The sequence below is a fragment of the Eutrema salsugineum genome, unplaced genomic scaffold (genome assembly GCF_000478725.1).
Source record: "Eutrema salsugineum unplaced genomic scaffold, Eutsalg1_0 scaffold_10, whole genome shotgun sequence".
NCBI classification, from domain to species: Eukaryota; Viridiplantae; Streptophyta; class Magnoliopsida; order Brassicales; family Brassicaceae; genus Eutrema; species Eutrema salsugineum.
This window is the reverse complement of record NW_006256908.1, coordinates 2,922,112-2,946,404: the sequence shown is the minus strand read 5'-3', so window position 1 is coordinate 2,946,404 and position 24,293 is coordinate 2,922,112. Positions and strand designations below refer to the sequence as shown.

General features: G+C 40.2%; 2 protein-coding genes and 1 non-coding gene across 3 annotated transcripts; all 3 read left to right on the top strand.

Annotated features, from left to right (window-relative positions):
• The first annotated feature begins 12,525 nt into the window (after positions 1-12,525).
• On the top strand, positions 12,526-14,452 carry LOC112081504. Its single transcript, XM_024148264.1, has 2 exons — positions 12,526-13,768; positions 13,857-14,452. Exons 1-2 carry the CDS (start codon positions 12,526-12,528, stop codon positions 14,450-14,452), a joined length of 1,839 nt encoding a protein of 612 aa, XP_024004032.1.
• Positions 14,453-18,334: 3,882 nt separating this feature from the next.
• Positions 18,335-20,212, top strand: LOC18027332 (histone-lysine N-methyltransferase, H3 lysine-9 specific SUVH7). The gene is given in 1 exon segment (XM_024148263.1): positions 18,335-20,212. A coding segment is annotated over 1 exon segment (1,878 nt).
• Positions 20,213-21,952: 1,740 nt separating this feature from the next.
• TRNAG-UCC lies at positions 21,953-22,024 on the top strand. The gene has a single exon. It is a non-coding gene; the product is annotated as a tRNA-Gly (tRNA).
• Positions 22,025-24,293: the final 2,269 nt, after the last annotated feature.

The window sequence follows — 24,293 nt, the reverse complement described above, 5'->3', positions numbered from 1 at the left end:
TTTCGGTCAAAACATTTATGTCTTTTAGTCATTTTCTAAGCATGGCTCTTCGCCTGCTTTCTCTTCTATTTAAACGCAATGTACTTTCATTCTGGAATTCATTCACTTTTATATTAATAAAAATTTCGAGATTTTCTCTTTGTTCTTTTGAGAACTCTTTTCGATTCTAAGGTGGTTAGCCTCTTAAATCTTTTCTTTCGGTTTATTGAGTTCTATTCATCCGACTCAACGAAGCCTTCGATCCATCTAGCTTAAGTATTCGTTCAAGTAGATTTAGGGGCATCAGGATTTTCGGGAACCAGTTCTCACTCTTGATCATCTTAGATCCGCGAATTCTTAACTCGGTGCAGCCATCCCCTTTGTTCGTGATGATTACCGCGAGTTTTTGGGCCTAGGGATATTCGGGAATTCTTGCTCTCAAGCCTTAGCATCTGCTCCGTGCATCCGATCTAGCTGAGATATCAACCTCCATTGTTCAAGTGTGTCCGGTCTTAGGGGATTCATATCAAGTGTTATCAGAGCCACACACTTGTCAAAGGCGGTATTATCTATCTTGTCTTTTTAAATTCCATCTTCTGTTTCTTTCTTCTGTAAATTCCAGATCAAAAAAAAAAGTCAAAAAAAAGGAAAGCGAAAAGTTTAAAAAAAAGAAGAGGATCTGTTAAAACAAACTCTTTTCTATCTATCTTTAACGTTGGATCTTTGGTTTTGAATTTTTCTTGAGTGCTACACCTTGTATTGACACAGTTCCGATTAGAACCGAGAGAAATCTCTTGTGTGATAGTGAGATCATTGCGAGTGCGTGTGAATTCAAGAGAGAAACATCCAAGTGAGGAAATTTTTATACTAACGTGTTTGTTATTTTTGCGAGGTACCCTTATATGTCATCGGGCCCTTCAGAATCAGACGGAGAGTAGAACTACTACACCTATCGTGACGGAAACCACATTCGTTGGATAAATCCAGAATAAATGGATGCCAAACTTAACCAAATCACCGAGCTGATGGAACGTATGAACCAACGAATGGATCGGCTGGAGAGACAGCCACGACAGTCCGATGGGGAACAAAGTAGTCACTGGAATCGAGAGGAGCCAGAGCATTTGAGAAGAGGTCGTAATCAGGAAGAGGTTCTAGACAACCCCTTTTATGCTGACGGCCACACGTCTAGAGCAAGCCGACCCAGGCAACGGTACGACCGAGGTGCTCGCCGAGGTCAAGGCGGTCAGTTCCGCATGCAGGAGCCGCACAGACAAAACCGTAACCAACAAAACTCGGATGATGAGGACCGCGAACAGCCATACCGACAGAACGAGCAGAATGATCCAGGCTGTGACCGAGGCCGACCTGACAACGATCTCGCCGGAATGAAACTCCGAATCCCACCGTTGTACGGAAAAACGATCCCGATGCTTTTTTGGAGTGGGAAAAGAAGATTGAGCTGGTCTTCGGTTGCCAAAACTTCTCCGAGCAAAAGAAGATGAATTTGGCTGCGACTGAGTTCCACGGCTACGCGGTTGACTGGTGGGACCAGGTGGTGACTAACCGAAGAAGAAACGAGTTCCGACCTATTTCTACTTGGGACGAGATGGCGGCTCTGATGAGACACTGGTTTGTTCCAGCCCACTACAACTGAAAGCTGCACACTAGACTTTGACGGTTGACTCAAGGAAAAAAAACTGTGGAACATTATTTCCAAGAGATGGAGCGGCTTATGCTAAAGGCTGATGTGGACGAAACGATGGATGCGACTATGGGTCGATTTTTAAGTGGTCTGAACCGGAATGTACAAGACCGGATGGAGCTACAGGAGTATGCGAGCTTGCCTGAGATGTTGCACAAGGCCATATTGGTGGAACAACAGCTCAAGAGGAAGGGCACCACTCGGCCCGCCTATGGAACTAGCTCCCAGCCAAACTATCGAGAAGATAAAGCCACTTATCCGGCCAGATCCGATACACGGCCTAAACCAGATTCTAAGCCCAATTCCTCCAGCCGACTACCGAGGGAAAGCCGAGGCTACACCGGTCAGGACACAAGACATCGAGTGTTTTAAATGCCGAGGTAAAAGGCATTATTCGAATAAGTGTCCTAATCAGCGTGCAATGTTGTTTCTTGACTCAGGTGAAATCGTGTCCGAGGGAGAAGAGGACACCGGTCCTATATATGATGTTAACGACGCTGAGGAATATGCAGCCGAGGGAGAGCTGTTGGTTGCAAGACGAGTTCTACTAGCCCAGGAGCCAGTCAAAGAGGAAGACCAACGAGAGAACCTGTTCCACACACGGTGCCATGTGCTAGGAAAGGTTTGCAGCCTTATCATTGATGGTGGGAGCTGTACAAACGTTGTTAGTACTACTATGGTGGAGAAACTCGGTCTGAAAACACGCAAGCATCCTCAGCCCTACAGCCTCTGTTGGTTAAACAATCAAAGACAGCTGAAGGTGACCAAACAGGTGTCGGTGCCCTTGTCCATTGGCCGATATGAAGATCAAGTCGTATGTGACGTATTGCCTATGGAAGCAGGCCATATTCTTCTACGCCGGCCATGACAGTTTGATAAGAAGGCCATCCTTGACGGATTCACCAACAAACACACGTTTGAGCACCATGGCAGAAAGATAACCTTGGCGCCTTTATCATCGCGAGATGTATAGTTAGACCAGATGAAACTTGAGCAAGGCATCAAAGGAAAGAGTGTTGTGAGCGAACTCCCTAACACCCCCACTAAAAATGAGAGTCTGAGAGAACCCCCAAAAACGGCCTTTGAGAGAACACCCGTGAGCAAAGAAACTCTTTTCATAAGACCTTGTGAGCTTAAGCACGCGGTGCACACCAAACAATCTCTCTTCCTACTCATGTTCAAATCTGTTTTGGCTAGCTCCACTGACTCACAGCCGGATTTTTCGAGCAGTGTCTTACCTCTTTTGCAGGAGTTTAATGACGTTTTTGCGGATGAGAGCCCCAGCGGATAACCAATACGCGGGATTGAACACCAGATAGATTTTGTTCTCGGTGCTTCTCTGCCTAATCGTCCCGCGTACCAAACTAATCTTGTCGAGACCATGGAGCTACAAGACAGGCCGGGAACTCATGGAGAAAGGACAAATTCGGTAGAGCATGAGTCTCTGCGCGGTCCCGGTCCTGCTCGTGCCCAAGAAAGATGGATCATGGCGCATGTGCGTTGACTGCCGGACCATAAACAACATAACGGTAAAGTATCGACATCCTATTCCCCGTTTGGATGATATGCTTGATGAAGGGTCTTGCCTGTTTTCTAAGATAGATTTAAAAAGCGGATATCACCAAATAAGGATGAAAGAGGGAGACGAGTGGAAGACAACTTTTAAAACCAAGCACAGTTTATACGAGTGGCTTGTCATGTCTTTCGGTTTGACCAACGCGCCTAACACCTTTATGCGGCTCATGAACCATGCTTGCGATATTTTATAGGTGTCTTTGTTGTCATATACTTTGACAAAATCTTAGTTTACAGCAAAACCCTGAACGATCATTTAGAGCACATGCAATTGGTAATAGAGGTACTTAGGAAGGAACGACTCTATGGTAACTTGAAAAAGTGTACTTTCTGTGCAGATAGTGTCGTTTTTCTAGGTTTTGTTGTAGGAGCTAACGGAATCCAGGTGGATGAAGAGAAGATCAAGGCGATTCAGGAGTAGCCCAGTCCTAAGACCGTTGGAGAGGTCATAAGCTTCCACGGTTTGGCCGGGTTCTATCGACGGTTCGTTAAAGATTTCAGCACACTCGCCACCCCACTCACCAAGGTCATAAAGAAGGATGTTGGATTTAAGTGGGACGCGACACAGGAAGAAGCTTTCCAGCTTCTGAAAGGCAGGCTTACTCACGCCCTTTTTACTCTCCTTACCTGATTTTACTAAGACTTTTGAAATCGAATGTGATGCATCAGGTATAGGTATCGGTGCGGTCTTGACCCAGGAGAAGCGGCCCATAGCTTATTTCAGTGAGAAATTGGGCGGAACCACATTGAACTACCCCACGTACGACAAGGAACTCTACACCCTCGTTCGTGCTTTGCAGACTTGGAAACACTATCTCTGGCCAAAGGAGTTTGTGATCCACACAGACCACCAGTCATTAAAACATCTTAAGGGGCAACAAAAGCTGAACAAGCGGCACGCAAGATGGGTTGAGTTTATTAAAACCTTTCCCTATGTCATTCAGTACAAGAAGAGAACAGACAACATCGTGGCCGATGCTTTGTCTCGGCGATACAGCCTTATTTCCACCCTGGACGCAAAGATACTTAGCTTTGAAACAATAAAAGAAGCTTACTCCTTTGATCCGGACTTCCAGGAAGTTTATTAATCTTGTTCTAAATTTGCTAATGGAAAATATTTTAGAAATGATGATTTCCTGTTTTATGAAAACCGATTGTGTGTACCTAATGTTTCTTTGTGTGATCTTTTGGTTAGGGAAGCACACGGTGGCGGCTTGATGGGAGTTACCAAGACCCTTAGCGTGGTCTAAGACCATTTCTTCTGGCCACATATGAAAAGGGACGTGGAACAGATCTGTAGCTGGTGTGTCACTTGTAAGTATGCAAAATCCAAAAGCCAGCCACCAGGTATGTACACGCCATTACCCATCCCTAGTTCACCATGGACCGATATCTCTATGGATTTTGTCTTAGGCCTGCCCAGAACTAGGAAGGGACGAGACTCGGTCTTTGTGGTTGTAAATCGATTTTCAAAAATGGCCCATTTTATCTCTTATCACAAAATGGATGATGCATCTGATGTAGCCGATCTGTTCTTTAGGGAGATAGTTAGGTTGCATGGCGTACCTAGAACCATAATCTCTGATAGGGACACTAAGTTTCTCAGTTACTTTTGGAAGACTCTGTGGTCCAAATTAGGTAATAAGCTGTGTTTTTCCACCACCTGTTACCCCTAAACCGATGGAAAAACCGATGTAGTGAATAGGACTTTGTCGGCTTTGCTTAGATCTGTCTTTAAAAAGAACCTCAGGACTTGGGAAGACTGTTTGCCACACGTAGAGTTTGCATATAATCATGCGGTGAATTCTACTACTTTGTTTTCTACGTTTTTATTTGTTTATGGTTTTAACCCCCTTACCCCACTGATCTTTCGCCTTTACCATTGTCTGAGCATGTGAGCATGGACGGTAAGAAAAGGGCCGAGTTTGAGAAACAGATGCATGAAAATGCCAAGCAAAACATTGAACGAAAAATGAAGTTGTACAAGAAACACGCTAGCAAAGGCCGGAACAAGAGAACGTTCGAACCAGGCGATCTAGTGTGGGTCTACCTAAGAAAGAACCGGTTTCCTGAAGAAAGAAAGTCCAAACTATTACCCCGAGTGGATGTTCCCTTCACAGTTCTAGAGCGGATCAATGACAATGCCTACAAACTTGATTTGCAAGGTAAGTATTCAATAAGTTCTAGTTTTAATGTTGCTGATATACTTCCTTATGTTTCATATGGTCCGGACTTGAGGACAAGTCCTTTTCAAGAGGGGGGGGGGATGATACGAGCATGGACCCAGAGCATGACCAAGATAAAAAAAGTCGAGGTTCCGGAAGCCTACTTGGCCGTACCAGAAGACCCATGACACGATCCAAAGCTAAGAAGCTGGCAGGAGCGGTTCAAGCTTTGCTTAAAGGGATCAAGGACGGACCAAGTGATAACACTGTATTTTGACCACTTTTATGGATCGTTTTGAAATACTTTTATTACGGTTTTCTAGTATTTGTAGTTCCAAGACTCTTTTCAGGTAACTTAGGGAAAAACTAAACAAAATGGATAGAAAACCAGATTTCAGCTCAAAGTCAAACCGTCAGAAGTTCACCCCCGATTGAAGGCCTTCTCACCGTCTTATCCAGCTCAAATTTGGAGATATTAAAGATGGAAGTATGAGCTTTCCAGAACACTTTACAGCTTGGCAATCCAATGGTTCAATCAAAAGATACGCGAAGAGCAAAATGTCCCGTAAACCAGCCGGCAAGCGTTTCCACCTGCGGCCAACAGGTCATTCCCCGCGGTCAGAACCACCGCGACCGCGGCCAGCCACCCATTCCCCGTGGTCACGAACATCCCGACCGGGGCCAGCTAACTCCGACTTTGAAGGCCCATTTCTGAAGCCCGTATCATTTTCACAGCCTCAATTCTGGAACCCTAGGCACCAAAGAGTATTGGAGACTATAAATACATGTCATTTAGGTCGTTTTTAAGAGAGAAGAAGAGAGACGAAATACTTTACAGAAATTTTACTTTAATCTTTGTTTTTAGGTTTTAGGGAGAGAGAGATCTGTCTCTTGAACCCTTGTTCTTTTTTTTTCAATTTCAATTTCTATTCTACCTTTTAATACTATGTTTTTGATTTCGTTTATCATGTCTTGAGTAGTTTTATTGTTGGGTCTAAAAGATTTTCGATGGGGATATATATGTTCGGTGAGGATTCCATTGGCTTTTGAGCCGAATCTTAGAATTTTTTCTTCTGAATTCGTTTTTACTGCATAAGAGTAGCATCATGAACTACAATATGATCCAGATGCTTGGTGACACGAAAGTGTTCATCCGGTGTCAGATCTAGTTTGGGAGAGAAAAACAAACATAGGAGTGGAAACCTACCTATGGGCTATTTGTGAATGCTGACGAGTCTTAAACATAATGCACCTCTTCTTTTCCAGGGCCAGAGTGGAAACCTACTGGTCAGGGTTGAGAGAGATAGTTGTCTATGATCACAACAATGGCGTATTCATACGTCTGTGACTCCAGTTCGAAAAGTTTAAGCTAAGATCTTATCAAATTTACTCTCTAGCAATGTTATGAATCGTTCATACCCCTGAGAAAACTTCCCTGAACCCCAGCGCTTTTTTTCTTATTGATTTACACCAATTTTCATTCAAGCTTTAGTCTAGTTTCTTTACTCTTTCAATCGATTTTCACTTAGCAATTAGGTCTAGCCGTTTTTCTCGTTTTTACCCGTTTTCGTTAAGTTTAGTTATTAGGTCATTTTAATTCTCGTATTTTCTCTTTAGGATTTGTTTTTACGTTTTAAACACACCATAAAAACCCTCACAAAACTCGCCTGGTTCTAGACTTCCTTACTTTATATTTCTTTCAAAGGCCTTTGCAGGAAAGATCCTCCTTCCCTGTGGATTTGATCCCTAAGTACTACAATCGATCAGATGTGCACTTGCGGCTATTGATTTCATTTAGGGTAAAACTTGACACCCTCACCACACGACACATCACCAGGCGACCCAACATCACCCAAGGTTGTGACCGTGCTCATGAACGCCAAATGTAGCTAATCTGGTCCGGGTGATGGCTTAATACTCTTTTTCCTTACACCCGGGTTTGTCCCAATGGGTTTACCGGGTGGGATTTTAATGAGGTTAAGTTCATTGTCCATCTCTAGACTTAGGTTCGTTTACGGTCTGGTTCATGGGACGGAAGCGTAGGAGTCATTTTTGGCTAAGAAGTTCAAGAGTCGGTCAAGGGCTAGCCGAAGAGTTATTCAAATTTTTTCTTTATTTCGGTCAAAGCATTTATGTCTTTTAGTCATTTTCTAAGCATGACTCTTCGCCTGCTTTCTCTTCTATTTAAACGCAATGTACTTTCATTCTGGAATTCATTCACTTTTATCTTAATAAAAATTTCGAGATTTTCTCTTTGTTCTTTTGAGAACTCTTTTCGATTCTAAGGTGGTTAGCCTCTTGAATCTTTTCTTTCGGTTTATTGAGTTCTATTCATCGGGCTCAACGCAGCCTTCGATCTATCTAGCTTAAGTATTCGTTCAAGTAGGTTTAGGGGCATCGGGATTTTCGGGAACGCGTTCTCACGCCTGATCATCTTAGATCCACAAATTCTTAACTTGGTGCAGCCATCCCCTTTGTTCGTGACGATCACCGCGAGTTTGGGCCTAGGGATATTTGGGAGTTCTCGCTCTCACGCATTAGCATCTGCTCCGTGCATCCGATCTAGCCGAGGATCTATCAACCTCCATTGTCAAGTGTGTCCGGTCTTAGGGGATTCGTATCATGCATTATTCTGGGTTATCCAATTTTCAATGATGGAATTGCTTATTTCGAATATGAGGTTTATGATTTGATTCTGTGATTTCTAATGTCATTTGGTTTTTGTTCCATTGTAGGCGGATTCAGTGGCATCTATATTCCAAACTCTTTCTCCACCTTGATAATCAGCTTGCATGTCTTTATCTGCCGTGAATCCATCACAGTCGTTTCCGTCGCAATCGTCGTAAGCAACTTCCTTTCTCATTTGGCTATATATTCTTCTGCTGTGTTTTCTCGTTTACATGTGTGAGATGTATGGATTTGAAGTTTTCTCATCATGCTTTTTCTGGGTTTTTATAGAAGTTTTGATCACAATAGCTTGTTGATTTCACCATGTGAAGTAAACTAATGTCTTTGTTTTTCTGTTTTTTTTTTCGCTAAGCTCTTTGTTTTGCCATTTGTCTTTGTCTTCTGTTGATTTTGTTGTTGTTTGTTCAAAGTTGTTGAAACTTTAAAATGTTTGCTCTCATATGATATACTCGTTTGCCAGTTCCAAGCTTTAGCGGATTAGCTTTTTCGCAATCCAGATTACCATAAACAAGTTAGGAAGCATATTGTAAAGCAGGTATGTTCTGAGATCCATTCTTGTGCCTAAACTTATAGATCTGTTCTGGGAAGAATATCGAGCTCTGTAGTTAGTGTCTTTACGGATGTCTGTATAGTCTACGTACTAGTTGGTTTACTTTTCTCTTGCTTCTTCTGAAAACTCTTTAGAAATATCACTGAAGCTATTTTCCTGTCTATGGTGATCGATTACTCCATAGTCTTCGAGAACCATCATTTCTAACTCTGCGAGAGTGGTGTTTGATTTAACAGCAACTAACCTAGCTCGTTTTTGTTCATCAGCCACAAAATTCCACCTCTTATCTCTTTCTGATTTCCATGAACCACAAGTTACATAGATATGTAGCATGTTTGAAGCAGAAGATACGTAAATTTAGAAAAATTCTCCTGAATCAATGGGAAGAAGAAGAAAATGATGAAATCAAACAAAAAGAAGCAACTTCGTCAAAAACAAAGAGAAAAACGTGAAAAAGTAAAATATTTTCAAAAAAATAAAAATCTGGAAGTTAGCTAATTTTCCTAGATTTTGTTAGATTTTGGTAGAAGTTGTATTTTACCAACATGTAAAACATGGTCTAATAAGTAAGAACTGTACTACTAGGATGTAGAACTTGGTCTAATAAGTAGAAGAATTGTTTTACATTAACGTAGAACTTGGTTAAATATATAGAATTAATGTTCTACAATAACGTAGAACCTTGTCTATTTGGTAGAAGTTTTATTCTACCAACACATAGAATATAGTTTACCCGATAAAACTTGTAATTTATCATAACGTAGAATATAAAAAGGAATTTAGAAAACGATTTCTACAAGCTGGTAGAAATTACAAAGAACTATAGAAATGAGATTCTACGTAGACGTAGAACATAGAAGACGCGTTCTACCATGCGTATGCGTAGAACGAAATTTAAAAATATTTTAAAAATATTTTCTTTCTTTAAATGATATCCAAAAATATTTTTCCTTCTTATTTTGGAATGTTCGATATTTAAAAAAAAATAAAAATTTTATTTTTATTATAATTACTAAACTGATTTAAGGGTAACTATGTCAAAAAGTGACCTAAAAATAAAAAACATTAAGGGGACAATTCCTAAATCAATTAGCATTATAAAACTAATTCTCCCTTTAGTTTATTTGTATACTAGGCTACTTTATTTTGAAAAAAAAATTAAGATTGAACAATTCCTATAACTGATTTCATTTATTTAGTAGACAGTTAAGGATCACAAAATATTAGTGATCTAACAATATTATTAGTTTGTAAATTGTTGTCTCAGTTCATATTTTACGTTTTAGATTGACTAGTGTAGGCACTGATTCACTAAAAAGGAAAGAACTGATTGTTTAACTTTCTTCTAAATTTGGTTATGTTCAATAACTTTTTGTTGCAACTTTTTCCTTCTTTTTGTCAAAATTGATTAGTTCAGTTGTTTCGCTGATACTTTATGTTGAACTTGAGAAAATATAACAAGAAAGTTTCATGTTTTTTCCAGGGTTATCTACTGCTGAAATTGTTCTGGTGTCCATGCGGTTTGTGGAGGCTGAGAATATATATCTCCATTGGAGATATGATACTCTTCTCATTGGTATAAATGGTATATATAATCGAATATGATACTGACTCGTTTATTGACCATAATTACCCCTAAAGAGTTACTTTTGTCTGATATTTGCTTAATTCATATAACACATTTGTTAATATCTCTGCTCCTTCTGCTTTACTTCATTGATTTTTAAGATGCTCAAATCAATTTATGTAGCTGACTCGCATATGTTAAGTATTTATATGACAATGATGTTTTGTAGATATATCTGCTCCTTTTCATTAAAATTCAAGATGATCAAAATAATTAATGTAGCTGGCTTAAGTATTTATAATACAATGATGCTTTGTTATTGAGGGTCAGATTTCATGTCAATGTGTTACATATATGCAGATCTAAAGTCTGCGAAAAGGCATATGAAGAAATTTTACTTATAATTGTTGTCAAAGCAGGGTAATACATTTTACTTTGAGTCTCATATAGACACGAAGTATGCGTGGGTTTATTTTTTACTATGGCGATGCATGCTTGTTCAGATTTTATTTTAAGTTTTATGGTATATCTAACTTTGTTAGATTTCAAAATATATGGACATTTATAATAGTATTTTGAGATTTAAAAAAACAAATACTTCTTCATTAAAACCAAAGACACGGATATGTAATGGAAAATGTCTTGGGTTCGTGTACTATGTTTCCTAAAGTAAAGAAAGCTCGAGGAAAGAAGAACATGAGAAGTTCTTGGTAAATCAGAATTTAATGGGTTATTAATTATATTAGACTGGAGTATATGTGTAACATCCGAGTTCGGGAAAAACTGAGAAAAGTCGGAAAAATGGGTTTAGTCAGGTAAAACTGGGTTCAGTCGGGTGATTCCGAGCTAAGTCCAGCTTTTGCCGAGCTAAATCAGGTTTTGCCGGGCTGAATCAAGTTTTGGCCGAGCTGAGTCGAGTGTTGCCGAGCTGAAATCAGCTCGCCGCGATTTTCGGGAAATTTAGCTCGGAAATTCCGACAAGCCGAGTTTTTCGGGACTTGGTGGGAATTCGGACAAGGTTGGTCCGGAACAGACAACCTTTGTCGAGATCGGATGTGCGCGGGAGCGGTTAGCGGGTAAAAACGCGCTAAGGCGCGAGCGCGGGAACAATTATGGATTTTAGTCGAGCTGGCGTTGCGCGGGAACGGTTATCAGTCATGCGAAAGCACGCGGAATCTTAGCGGATCGTGCGGATCGTGGGGAACGTGCAGAATGACGCGGGAACGGTTTCTGGGCGGTTTTCTGCGGAAAATCGTGGGAACGCCTACATAATAAAGGCTTCCAGATCATTTATTCTCTTCGCGCGACCCAAAAGAACTCAGAAAAATTGAGAGAAATATTCTTAAGAGAAGTTAGCCGAGAGAAAGTCTGTTTGGCCGAGAGCGATCGAATTCTGGCCGAGAGCGAGTGCATTTCTGTCGAGCGTAGTCCGGATTCTGCAAAGCGATTGTGGGAACGAGTTTAATCAATCGCGATATCTGTCCTTACCGAATTCTGTCCGATAAGAGCTAAGGTGAGTGCGTGACCGTGGCCTGTTGGTCGTATTCTTGCTTAGATTCTGGTCGGTTGCGTGTTATGCTGTGCTTGTCATGACATTTCTGCTGGCTAAGCCGTGTGATCGATCCGCCTTACCGGCGATCTTAGATCAGGCAAGGCGCTCGCGGCTGTGATGCCCGCCGAGGCTTGTCTGGTCGCTGGATGATCGGCCGGGTAAGCGCATATGTTCATCGCGGGTAGTTTTCTGTTTCTGATGAGCATTTGGCTCGATCTTTGTTTGATACGATTTTACTTTGGCCTGGTGAGACGGGATGACCGCTCTCACTAAGCAATCCGTTTGCTTATGCCTCCTTTGTGGATGCAGGTAAAGAGGTCTGATCAGCGCGCGGACTATGGCTGGATCGGGATGGATGGTAGGATCGGGTAGTTAAGGTCTTAGTCAATGTAATAGCTTATATGCGAACGATCATTGTACTGAGAACCTCGATTTAATTCAAGTATTCCGTTTTTCAATCTACTTATGCATGGCTAAAGTTGTCTAAACAAACCTAATGCGAAAAATATTAAGTAAAAACTGGGATGAAATTTTGACTAAGTGTTAGTTTAAATGGAAATCCGGGTTAGGGTGCTACAAGTTCGTATCAGAGCGCGGTCGGTTCTCGGACAAAGTCGTAGCATAAGTGGGTTAGTGGGTAAACCATCCTTCCAAAGCCAAAGTTCCGCGGTAAGACTGATAATGTTTGTCTGTGGTGTTAAGTTAGTTTGCCGGCTAACTTAATAGAGTATCGAACCTTTGCAGATGGCAAGAGGTGATCGTAGACTTCGTACTGATGAAAACTCGGCGGCTAGAAACGCTGCGGGTGGGAATCAGGATCAAGTGGATCCGAAAGTGGGCATTGCTGGGAATGCCGAGAATGCGGCTGCGGCTGGGGCTGTTCTGAACGTTGCTGCTGCCCCGGTTGAATTGGAAGCGGTGTTGGGTCTGTTAACCCAGGTGTTGGCACGATTGCCGGCTGTTGCGGCTGTCCCTGTGGCACCACCGCCAGTCATGCAAGTGAATCCGCCTGCTGAAGCGGATGAGGGAAATGCTGGTGTAAGGGTCCCATCTTACCTGAAGGTGATGGACCACATGCAGAAGTTGGGTACGAAGTTCTTCAAGGGAGGAACAAAGCCGATTGAGGCTGATGAATGGATCGACCGTTTGGAGAGGAACTTCAAGTCGATTCGCTGTCCGGAACAGTACAGAATTGATATTGCCGTGCACTATCTTGAGGGTGATGCGCACACGTGGTGGCGTGGTGCGGTTGGAAGGGAGCGAGTCGGTACGTGGGCTGATTTTTGTGGGTTGTTCAAGGCTAAGTACTTCCCGCCTGAGGCGCATGATCGCTTGGAGAGTGCCTTCTTGGATCTGCGGCAAGGATCAAAGTTAGTTCGGGAGTATGAAGCCGAGTTCAACAAGCTTAAGAAGTTTGCGGGCTGGGGTATGACTGATGAGCATACTCAGATCAAGCGATTCATTCGCGGGCTAAGGATTGATCTGAAGAAGCATTGTGAGATGCAAGACTATCGCACTTTTCCGGAGTTAGTGGAAAAGGCTGCACAGTTGGAAGAAACTTCTGTGGAAGAAGCTAAGTTGGTCGGTCATGCTGCGGCTAGACCAAAGAAAGGTGGTTCGTCAGGAAAACCACTAGCGGGTCGTAATGCTGGTTCGACCGCTGGGAAGGAGAAACGTGCGAGCTGGCGCGCGTCGGGTGCGTGTCTCCGGTGCGGAAGCATGGAGCACAAGGTGAAGGATTGTCCGGAAGAGGACAAGCGCAGAAAGAACCCAGGGAACGGATCGGATGAGAGGGTTTGTTTCCATTGCGGAGAGGCTGGGCACATTAAGCCGAAGTGCCCAGAACTTATGCAAGTCGCGCAGCACACTGGGAAGAGGCCGAGTGAGGGACAGGCGCCTCCAGCAAAGAGGCAGGCCGTGACGCCGCGGATCTATGCTGTAGCTGAACAGACCGCGGAGGATCCGAGTTTGTCACGTCCGATCACTGGTAAGTCCTATCACTTACCTTAGAAAATTGTCTGTGTGAAAATCCTAAGTGTTGCGTGGGTAGCTTAGCAATCTAGGTGATTGTGTAGGGACCTTGATTATGGGTGGTGTGGTAACCCATGTTCTGTTCGATTCCGGAGCAACTCATTGCTTCGTGAATCCGAACATGGTCGGAAAAGGTGGATTTTGCAGGGAACCGGGGGATAACTATGGCTTGGTCCAGGCGGCTGGTGGACAAGTCATGTTCACCCTCGGTAAGGTCAAGGATGTGTCGGTAATGGTTGGTAGCCGGAACATGCCAGCGGATCTGGAAATCTGCGAGGTGAAGTCTTACGACGTGATCCTTGGCATGGATTGGCTCGGGAAATACAAGGCACATCTGGATTGTTGCCGGGGTCAAATTTGGTTTGAGACCGCGGAAGGGATTTTGGAGTATCAGGGGATCAGACCGACTAAGGGAAGCTTGATTGTCTCGGCAATGCAAGCTGACCGAATGATTGAGAAGGGGTGTGAGGCGTACTTGGCTACGATCACGACCGCCGAGGTGGGACCGGATGCCGAGCTAGTTAGTATTCCGATCGGGAGCGAGTTCGAGGATGTGTTCAGGGCGTTAACGGGTTTATCGCCAGCGCGGTCAGATCCGTTTACCATCGAGCTCAAGCCCGGAATTGGGGGAGACTTGTAACACCCGAGTTCGGGAAAAACTGAGAAAAGTCAGAAAAATGGGTTTAGTCGGGTGAAATTGGGTTCAGTCGGGTGATTCTGAGCTAAGTCCAGCTTTTGCCGAGCTAAATTAGGTTTTGCCGGGCTGAATCAAGTTTTGGCCAAGCTGAGTCGAGTGTTGCCGAGCTGAAATCAGCTCGCCGCGGATTTCGGGAAATTTAGCTGGGAAATTCCGACAAGCCGAGTTTTTCGGGACTTGGTCGGAATTCGGACAAGGTTTGTCCGGAACAGACAACCTTTGTCGAGATCGGATGTGCGCAGGAGCATTTAGCGGGTAAAGACGCGCTAAGGCGCGAGCGTGGGAACGGTTATGGATTTTAGCCGAGCTGGCGTTTCGCGGGAACGGTTATCAGTCGTGCGAAAGCACGCGGAATCTTAGCAGATTGTGCGGATCGTGGGGAACGTGCGGAATAACGCGGGAACGGTTTCTGGGCGGTTTTCTGCGGAAAATCGTGGGAACGCCTATATAATAAAGGCTTCCGGATCATTTATTCTCTTCGCGCGACCCAAAAGAACTCAGAAAGATTGAGAAAAATATTCTTAAGAGAAGTTAGCCGAGAGAAAGTCTGTTTGGCGGAGAGCGATCGGATTCTGGCCGAGAGCGAGTACATTTCTGTCGAGCGTGGTCCAGATTCTGCAGAGCGTGGTCCAGATTCTGCAGAGCGATTGTGGGAACGAGTCTGATCAATCGCGATTTCTGTCCTTACCGAATTCTGTCCGATAAGAGCTAAGGTGAGTGTGTGACTGTGGCCTGTTGGTCGTATTCTTGCTTAGATTCTGGTTGGTTGCGTGTTATTCTGTGCTTTTCATGACATTTCTGCTGGCTATGCCGTGTGATCGATCCGCCACGGCGATCTTAGATCAGGCAAGGCGCTCGCGGCTGTGATGCCCGCCGAGGCTTGTCTGGTCGCTGGATGATCGGCCGGGTAAGCGCGTATGTTCATCGCGGGTAGTTTTCTGTTTCTGATGAGCATTGGGCTCGATCTTTGTTTGATACGATACTTTGGCCTGGTGAGACGGGATGACCGCTCTCACTAAGCAATCCGCTTTGCTTATGCCTCCTTTGTGGATGCAGGTAAAAAGGTCTGATTAGTGCGCGGACTATGGCTGGATCAGGATGGATGGTAGGATCGGGTAGTTAAAGTCTTAGTCAATGTAATAGCTTATATGCGAACGATCATTGTACTAAGAACCTCGATTTAATTCAAGTATTCTGTTTTTTAATATACTTATGCATGGCTAAAGTTGTCTAAACGAACCTAATGTGAAAAATGTTAAGTAAAAACTCGGATGAAAATTTAACTAAGTGTTAGTTTAAATGAAAATCCGGGTTAAGGTGCTACAATATACCTAAGAACAAGCCCATGACTAAAAAGAGCTGCAACAAGTACTTTTTCATACTGAAAGATCATTTACGATCACAAACTGTAATGGTGTGACACAAAAACAAACAATTAGTGGCTTTGTAAACTTGCAAAGGAAGTTTTTTTTTTTATAGAAGATAATCCCTACTCAACCATAATTTGTACTATCGACTTCTTTTTTTTTTTTGCATCTCGTTTTTGTTTTAGTTTCTGTCTAAATTTTAACGAGGATACAATCTATTATGAATCTGATATAACTATGAGACAACAGTATAAAGAATGCTTTTCAACTATTCATATTAAAAGTTAGCAAAAAAATTCATATATTCTTTTTATAATAATATTTGGAAGATAAATATATATATATACAAATATAGAACTTTGATATTTTTGGTAGATTTTATTTCAATCCATCAATTTTTTCAAAAAGTTGAAATAATTATAGATATATAGAAAATATTATTTAAATTTGGAAGAAAAAGATTTTGTATGTTTATGTTAATTAATATTTTAGACAAAACTGGTAATAGCATTAAAGGATAATAGTGCTGTCTTAGCTAGATACATTGAATGGATAAAAAAAAATCTAGGATTCTTTATTTTAAAAATTTGGACGGTGGAGATTAACTGTGTTTGATCTAACGGCCTATTTGTTACGTTAACAATAACACATAATCCTCATGAACTGCAACTTAAATAGAGTTCTTCTCTGTACTTTTTTCTCACTATCAAACACAGAAAGATCATTATATATTGTTACTCCAATCACTTTCCTTTCATAATTTTCATTTTTTGTTCTTCGGAAGGTACATCTCGATTTATGTTTTGCTTCTCTTATATATAGTCTGTGAACCTGTGTTGTGATTTATGTATGCTTTCTTTCTTTCTTTCTTTTTTGTTTATAATTATCTCATGTGCTTTTATTCGTATTTGGTGTTAAAATTGAGACTATACTTTTATTTATCTGAATTTTTAAAGTATGATTGAAAACTGCGTTTTTCAGATCTATTTTATCAGTTTTTTTTTTAAATCGATTCAATAATATTTGATTAAAAGTTCAAATTTATGGAGTGTTATTTATAATTGTGTTTTTCATTTTTTTTGTTTTTTTTTGACAAAATAAGACTACAATACTGTTCATTAGAATTCAGATTTGAACATATTGTTATACAGTTTAATGACAATATGTGGCATATCGACAAAAAGTAGATTGAATATTTTTCTTCGACTGTTTTCTTTTTCAAACCTTAATTACCATTTCTAATCTTCTATATGTTTTCATTTAACTTCATCTTTTTCATTATATTGAATATATATATATATATATAGATGTTGTTGTTGTGATTTTATATATTTAGAGTGCTATGTAGTTTTGATAATCCTTAATTTCTTTAAGCAGGTATCAATGTATGATGAAGAGAATCTTATTCTTTCTTTTTTTTTAACCTAAAATATTGTTGTTGTTTAGAATTTTATTTCTCAAACGATGCTTTAAGGGATAAAAAACAGTTTATGTTTTAAACAGCAACTATCCTTTGATCATTATAGTTTTTTTTTTCTAGGGCTTCTCACCAAACAACATACTAGGCTTGAAATACGTTTTCTCTCGATTTTAATCTTGACATAAAAACAAATTGAAAATTAATAGAATTTCTCTACAGAGTTTCATGCTGTTCACAGTGCTGGTTTTATCGTTGAGAGATTTTCCTTAGAAATTGTGTACAAAACCTAAATTTACATTCTCATTCTTTATCATTAAATAATAAGATTTTTTGGTTGCTTTAAATGATTCATATTTGGCTATAGTGAAGTTGTTTTAGAATTGTTGGTTTTTCTCATCGATTTGGTGCATTTGTAATAATAGAGTAGAAGAAGATAATAACAAGCATTCATTATCTGGTAACCCTAGATGTTTATTTTTTTCAACCCTAGAGTTTAAGCAAATAGAAATTGATTGCTTAGAAACTGAATAGAAGAAGAATAAAATTGTTATATTCTACATATCACTGGATATAAATTTTCATAAATTCAAAAATCTCTCTACATTTCGTTAATTGTTTGGTTTTCAAAAAAGAAAAAAAAATTTAAAGGCATAAGGTGATAAAAATGTTTTTGTAAAACTTTGTGTTTGAAAGCTTTAATTTATAGTTACAGATTTTATGGAAGGCTTAATAATTTAAATAGTAGGCTTTCATATAATAGTCTTGCATGAAAACAAATGTTCTTTTATGCAATTTTTACAACCTTCAAAATGTTTTTAAGCAACTCTTTCGATATACATATATACTTATTTAATTAGTCTTTCTCTCTTCGTTGTTCAGTTATTCAAAACGTGTTATATTTACTAATTTTTTCCCTCTAATTTTTAAAGTACATACACTTAATTTTTCATATCTATTTTTTGTTTCTCGTTAAGTTTATGCTGGTTTGATGATAATACACTTTTCATCATTGTTTTGACAGGATTTTTTTTTATTGTAATGGATAAGTCGTGGTGTCCAATTGAGGCTGAACCGCTCAGAAGTGTTGACGACAGTCACAATCAGACCGAAGGCACATCATCACCTCTTCCTCTGATAGTTACGCCACTTCAAACCATCACACCATTCGAGGACTCCAACACAGAGTCTTTGGCTTCTGATGCTGGTCCTAGTACTGGTCTTGTCAAAAGAGGACGTGATCGACCAAAAGGTTCAAAAAACATGAAGATAAGCATGAAGAAGCAGAAAACTTATGCTACCAACAGCAAAGTGGTTACATCAAACCGAAATTTTAATTCGGGGATAACGGAAGCAGAGAGAGAAACTGGAAACCAAGAGGTGGTTGATTCGGTTTTGATGCGGTTTGAATCGGTTAGACGTCGGTTATGCCAACTAGACTACAAGAAAAGTGTGCTTACAACAGCACTCAGTAATTGTATGAACTTGGGTGTTAGGACGAATATGAGAAAAAGAATTGGCCCGGTTCCTGGAGTTGAAGTAGGTGATATCTTCTACTTTTGGGGTGAAATGTGTTTAGTTGGACTTCACACGCAGATGGTTGCTGGCATCGACTAAACGGTTAAAGACGGCACAACAGAATGCCCTCTAGCTACGAGTGTTGTATCATCAGGACACTACAATGATGAAACAGAGGAACTCGAAACTTTAGTATATACTGGGCATGGTGGAACAGATAAGAATGGACAAGCTATTGATCAGAAACTTGTTAGAGGGAACCTTGCATTGGAAGCAAGTAAAAATAAAGGGAATGAGGTTAGAGTGATCAGAGGCGAAGAAGACCCCAACGACAAGAAAAAGAAATTTTACATCTACGATGGACTGTACGTTGTATCTGAATACTGGACAACAAAAGGGAAGTCCGGTTTTCAAGAATACAAATTCAGATTGGTGAGGAAACAAGGTCAACCTCCTGGCTATGCGAACTGGAAGTCAGCAGAAAGATGGAGAAAAGTTGGTTCAAATAATTCAAAAAAGGGTTTTATACTTGCAGATCTTTCTCTTGGAAGCGAGGCATCATCACCGGTTTCACTCGTGAATGAAATCAATGAAAATGACAAAGAGAGACCTGAAGATTTCAGCTACACCAACAATCAGCTATTTGTAAGTAGGACGATTGATCTGCTTCATAGATCTATCGGATGCAATGATTGCTTTGGCCAGTTATGCTCCATCCATGAAGATACAAACTGTTATTGCATCAAGAAAAATGGCGGCAAGTTACCGTACCTCGACAGGATTTTAGTATATCGTAAACCGATGATCTACGAATGTGGTCATTCATGTGCTTGTCCTCCTGAATGCAAACTCAAAGTAACTCAAAATCTTCTGAAAGTTCGCGTTGAAGTGTTCAAGACAGAGAAATGTGGCTGGGGATTACGTTCGTTGGAGCCGATCCGAGCAGGAACTTTTATTTGTGGGTTTGCTGGTATGCGTAAGATGATACAAGAAGTAGAAGAGGATGATGAGTACGTGTTCGACACTTCTCGTGTTTTTAATCCATTCAGGTGGAACTGCGAACCGGAGCTCGTGGGAGAAGATTGTTGGGAACAAACCTCTGAGGTTTATAACATCAAGTCGCGATTGTTGATCAGCGCAAGAAAGGATGGAAATGTGAGCCGGTTCATGAACCACAGCTGTTCACCGAATGTGATGTGGCAGCCCATTGAGAGTGAACAGAATCATGAGTTGTGTATTCGCATTGCATTTTTTGCGATGAGGCATATTCCTCCGTTGACTGAACTGAGGTACGATTATGGAATGTCTGAAGAGATTAAAGAAAAAGATGGGACCAAGACTTTTAAAGGCAGAAAGATTTGTTTATGTGATTCAATCAAATGTCGTGGCTCTTTTGGGTGATTTTAAACAATTTTTTATATTATTTTCGTTATGTTTTTTTTAATCGTTTTACTTTTTTTTTCTTCAGATATTGTTATGGATTTCTTTTTTTATTATTGTATATAATTTATCAAATAAAGTTGTAAACTACAGCAAGATTTGTCTTTATATAGTTGTCAAATGTAATGGATCTTTTAGATAATTTTAGACTTTTTTTATATCATTTCTTTTTTTGTTTTAGTATTAATAGGTGATATAGATCAAATCTCCAACAGTTTCTTAATACTGTAGCTGTAAGAAACTTAATATATTTAGTAAATACGAAATAATTCTGAAAAACAAAATAACAATTGATTATCAAAAACTGTTTTTATTTTTGGTATACTATAGATTTGTTTCTTATGTTATCTCATACCAAAAAATTAAAAAGGATTCCCTATCATGTCAAAAGTAAGAACAAAAGAAGCTCCATAAGGTATTCTTTGTCGTGAGACCTGAGACTTCTTTCCTATCCTTCTTTTTCTAACTGGTGCCAGCCAGTGCATCCTTCTATAGTTCTATTGTCTCCTATTTAGACCAGCCATTTCAACCTTTTCCATCTGAAATCCATTACCAAAAATGAATTAGTAAAAAACCTAGCTACTTTGTGATTTATCCCCAGCAAGTTAAACGAATTAGTAAAAAGTAAAAACCTAGCTACTTTGAGATTTATGAACCCATTGAGAGTCTGAGACTATCCCATTTGCAACAAGACAGAAAAACTGTCCAATGACTGAGGAAACAATCTAACACAGATACATAGCCGGCCAAAAACAGGAAACTCCGAAACGAAATCAAAGCTAAAGAAGCGGAAGAACGTTGAGAACATCCTAGCTAATTAAGGCCACCTGGCTAATACACACACGAGACCATTTTTACTATGTCAGTCCTCTTGGTCTCAAACAATCTATGAGGAAACCAAATACACAGACACAAAACTGTTAATGGATATAAAAAGATGTAAAGTGAAACCAAACTAACCTCACACAACAGTGTACCATCCTCCTCTCCTAAACTTAATTTTGTAAGTATGTATATAACATCTACAGAATCAAAACCCATATTCAGAACAAAACAAATAAACAAAAATTTAGAAAAAAAAAACCCCTTCTAGACCGCCTTAATAGGACCAAGAGAATATTTACTTCCAGACCTCAAGAATGACAGAAGCTGCTTCTGGAGATATATTGATTATCCAGTTTGAGCTCTTGTCTAGAATAAGCAGATTACATAACATACCAAAACTGAGAATTGTGAAGCCTATCTTAAAATATAATACAAAATTTGTGAAGACTTGATATTTTCACGCAAGGAAAGAGAATAGAGAGAGAGGCAAGAAAAGCTCGAAAAAGGTGGTTGATATGCGTCTGCTACTAATAATGATTCTTGCAATGTGTTGAGAAGGAGAAAGTTAACAGGAAAGGGGAGACGAACCATCCAAACAGCTGAAGATGAAAAAGAGCTGGCACTAGATATTCGGTTATTGAAAATGTTGAGAAAAGGGTTGATTACAGAAGATGATTACGGAAGACTTACAGGAGCTCATGATTAAATCAGATTAAGGAGCAAGAAAGATAACCTTGTTCAACCAGTTTGACAAGTTGGAGATATATGATATATGATACAGCCAAAATCAGCAAAAACTGGAACCAGATTCAACTACATTTATGAATCTGCTAACGAAATATTTATATTGTATGAATCGGCAACCCATAATCAAAAGCGTCTGTAGTCCAACGGTTAGGATAATTGCCTTCCAAGCAATAGACCCGGGTTCGACTCCCGGCAGACGCACTTGAGTTTTTTTCTCTTTTGTATTTGTATGTTTTTGTATTTGTATGTTTTTCTTCTTTGTTTTCTTGTTTTGGTCGCATAACTTTTTGCCTGTTTTCTTGTTTTGGTCGCATAACTTTTTGCCTGATTTACTAGCAAGTAACTTCAGAAAATTTTCAAACCTTTTAATGTTATGTTATAATTTTTTGGTGTCAAATTATTATTAGCAGAGTCTAAAGCAATCTTTTTGTGTCTCTCGTCATCTTTTCAGTATAATGTAACTAACATGTTCACATATTTTTATTAGTTCAACTGAGACACACATTTGACTTTCATCCTTTTATTTTATTCTATTCAAAATAGATAATACTTAAATTTTTTTCTCTATTTATTATCTACATACTAGAGAAGATAAAACTGCGGTTCCAGATAGTTTAGGAGGACTCAAGCTTCCCATTCCACCATTTCACGGCAAAAATAATCCTGACGCATATTTAGACTAGGAGAAAAAGATTAATTTGGGTTTCAATTGTCAGCACTATACTGAGACAAACCGAGTCAAGGTGGCAGCAACTGAGTTCTATGACTACGCCTTAAGCTGGTGAGATCAGGTCGTAATTTCTAGAAGGCGTAACCAGCAGTACCCAGTTGAGTCATGAACTGAAATGAAGTCTTTACTAAAAAAATGATTTGTGCTGAGCCATTATCATCAGGAGCTACACCAAAGAATCAGAAGGTTCACTCAAGGCAACCGCACCGTGGAAGATTACTACCAAGAAATGAAAACTTTAATGTTGCGGGCTGCTATTTCTGAAGATAAGGAAGCTACTATGTCCAGATTCTTAGGAGGGCTTAACCGAGAAATCCAGGACAGATTGGAGATGCAACATATGAATAAATAGAAGAAATGTTGTATAAGGCAATACTGATCGAGCAACAACTTAAGAGAAAGTATCCGGTTTGATCTCGCTACGGGGTTGGAAGCGTACGTTCCTGTCAAAATCAGTTACCAAAAGGAAGAGAAATCAAGCTTCCAAAGAGACAACAAGCCCATTGTGAATCCAAGATCAGATGCAAAGCCAATGGCAGCAGTTCAAGATACCAGGAGCAAACTCGAAACTGCATCAACCCGATCTAGAGATGTCTGATGTTTCAAATGCCATGGAAGAGGGCGCTATGCGAATGAATGCTCCAACAAAAGGGTAATAGTTCTCTTAGACAATGGAGAGATCGATTCAGAAGAAGAACAACCGGAGAACCATGATTAATCTGAGGAATATGAAGCCATGCCGGCTAGAGGAGAGTTACTTGTAGCTCGGAGGACACTAAATATTCAGAGCAAAGCTGAAGAGCAAGATCAGAGGGAAAACTTGTTCCACACTCGATGTTTGGTTCAGAGAAAAGTCTGTAGCTTCATTATTGATGGAGGAAGCCGCACTAACGTAGCAAGTGAAGAGATGGTCAAGAAGCTTATAGTAAAGCTGAGAAAACATCCGAAACCTTACAAGTTGTGGTGGCTCAATGAGAAATGAAAGTTCAGAACCAAGTGGGGGTGCCTATCTCCATTGGGGAATATGAAGATGAGGTTTTGTGTGATGTATTAGCAATGAAGGGTGGACATATACTTCTCGGGAGGCCTTGGCAATCAGATAGAAAGGTTTTACATGATGGCTTTACTAATAAGCATTCTTTTGTTTTTCATGGCAGAAAAATCACTCTGATTCCTTTAACAGCACACGAAGTATACCAGGATCAAGTCCAGATGAAGCAAAAAGGATAAACCACCAAGCAAACCCTCATATTTCTTCCTAAGAGCTGGTGATATCAAGAAAGCTTTAGATTCTATGCAACAGGTTCTTTTGTTTGTGTTTAAAGAAACTCTTGCTAGTACTACTAATGTTGTACTGGTTCTACCGAGTAAGATTAGTGATCTATTGCAGGCCTTTAAAGATGTTTTTCCTAAGGACAATCCAAAGGAATTACCACCCATTAGAGGCATAGAAAATCAAATAGACTTTGTGCCTGGTGCTTCATTGCCTAATCGACCTGCGTATGGACCAATCCGGTGGAAACCAAAGAACTACAAAGACAGGTGAACGAGCTTATGGAGAAGGGCCATATTAGAGAAAGCATGAGTCCCTGTGCCGTACATGTATTACTAGTGCCAAAGAAAGATGGGATCTGGCGCATGTGTATTGATTGTAGAGCAATCAACAATATCACGGTGAAGTATCGACATCTCATTCCTAGATTAGATGATATGCTTGATGAATTACATGGTTCTAATATC

Excerpts from the sequence above, each read along its gene's own strand:
- LOC112081504 (XM_024148264.1), top strand. The coding sequence starts at position 12,526 with ATGGCAAGAGGTGATCGTAGACTTCGTACTGATGAAAACTCGGCGGCT. Across the intron at positions 13,769-13,856 it reads TTTGTCACGTCCGATCACTG|GGACCTTGATTATGGGTGGT; the intron begins GTAAGTCCTATC and ends GTGATTGTGTAG.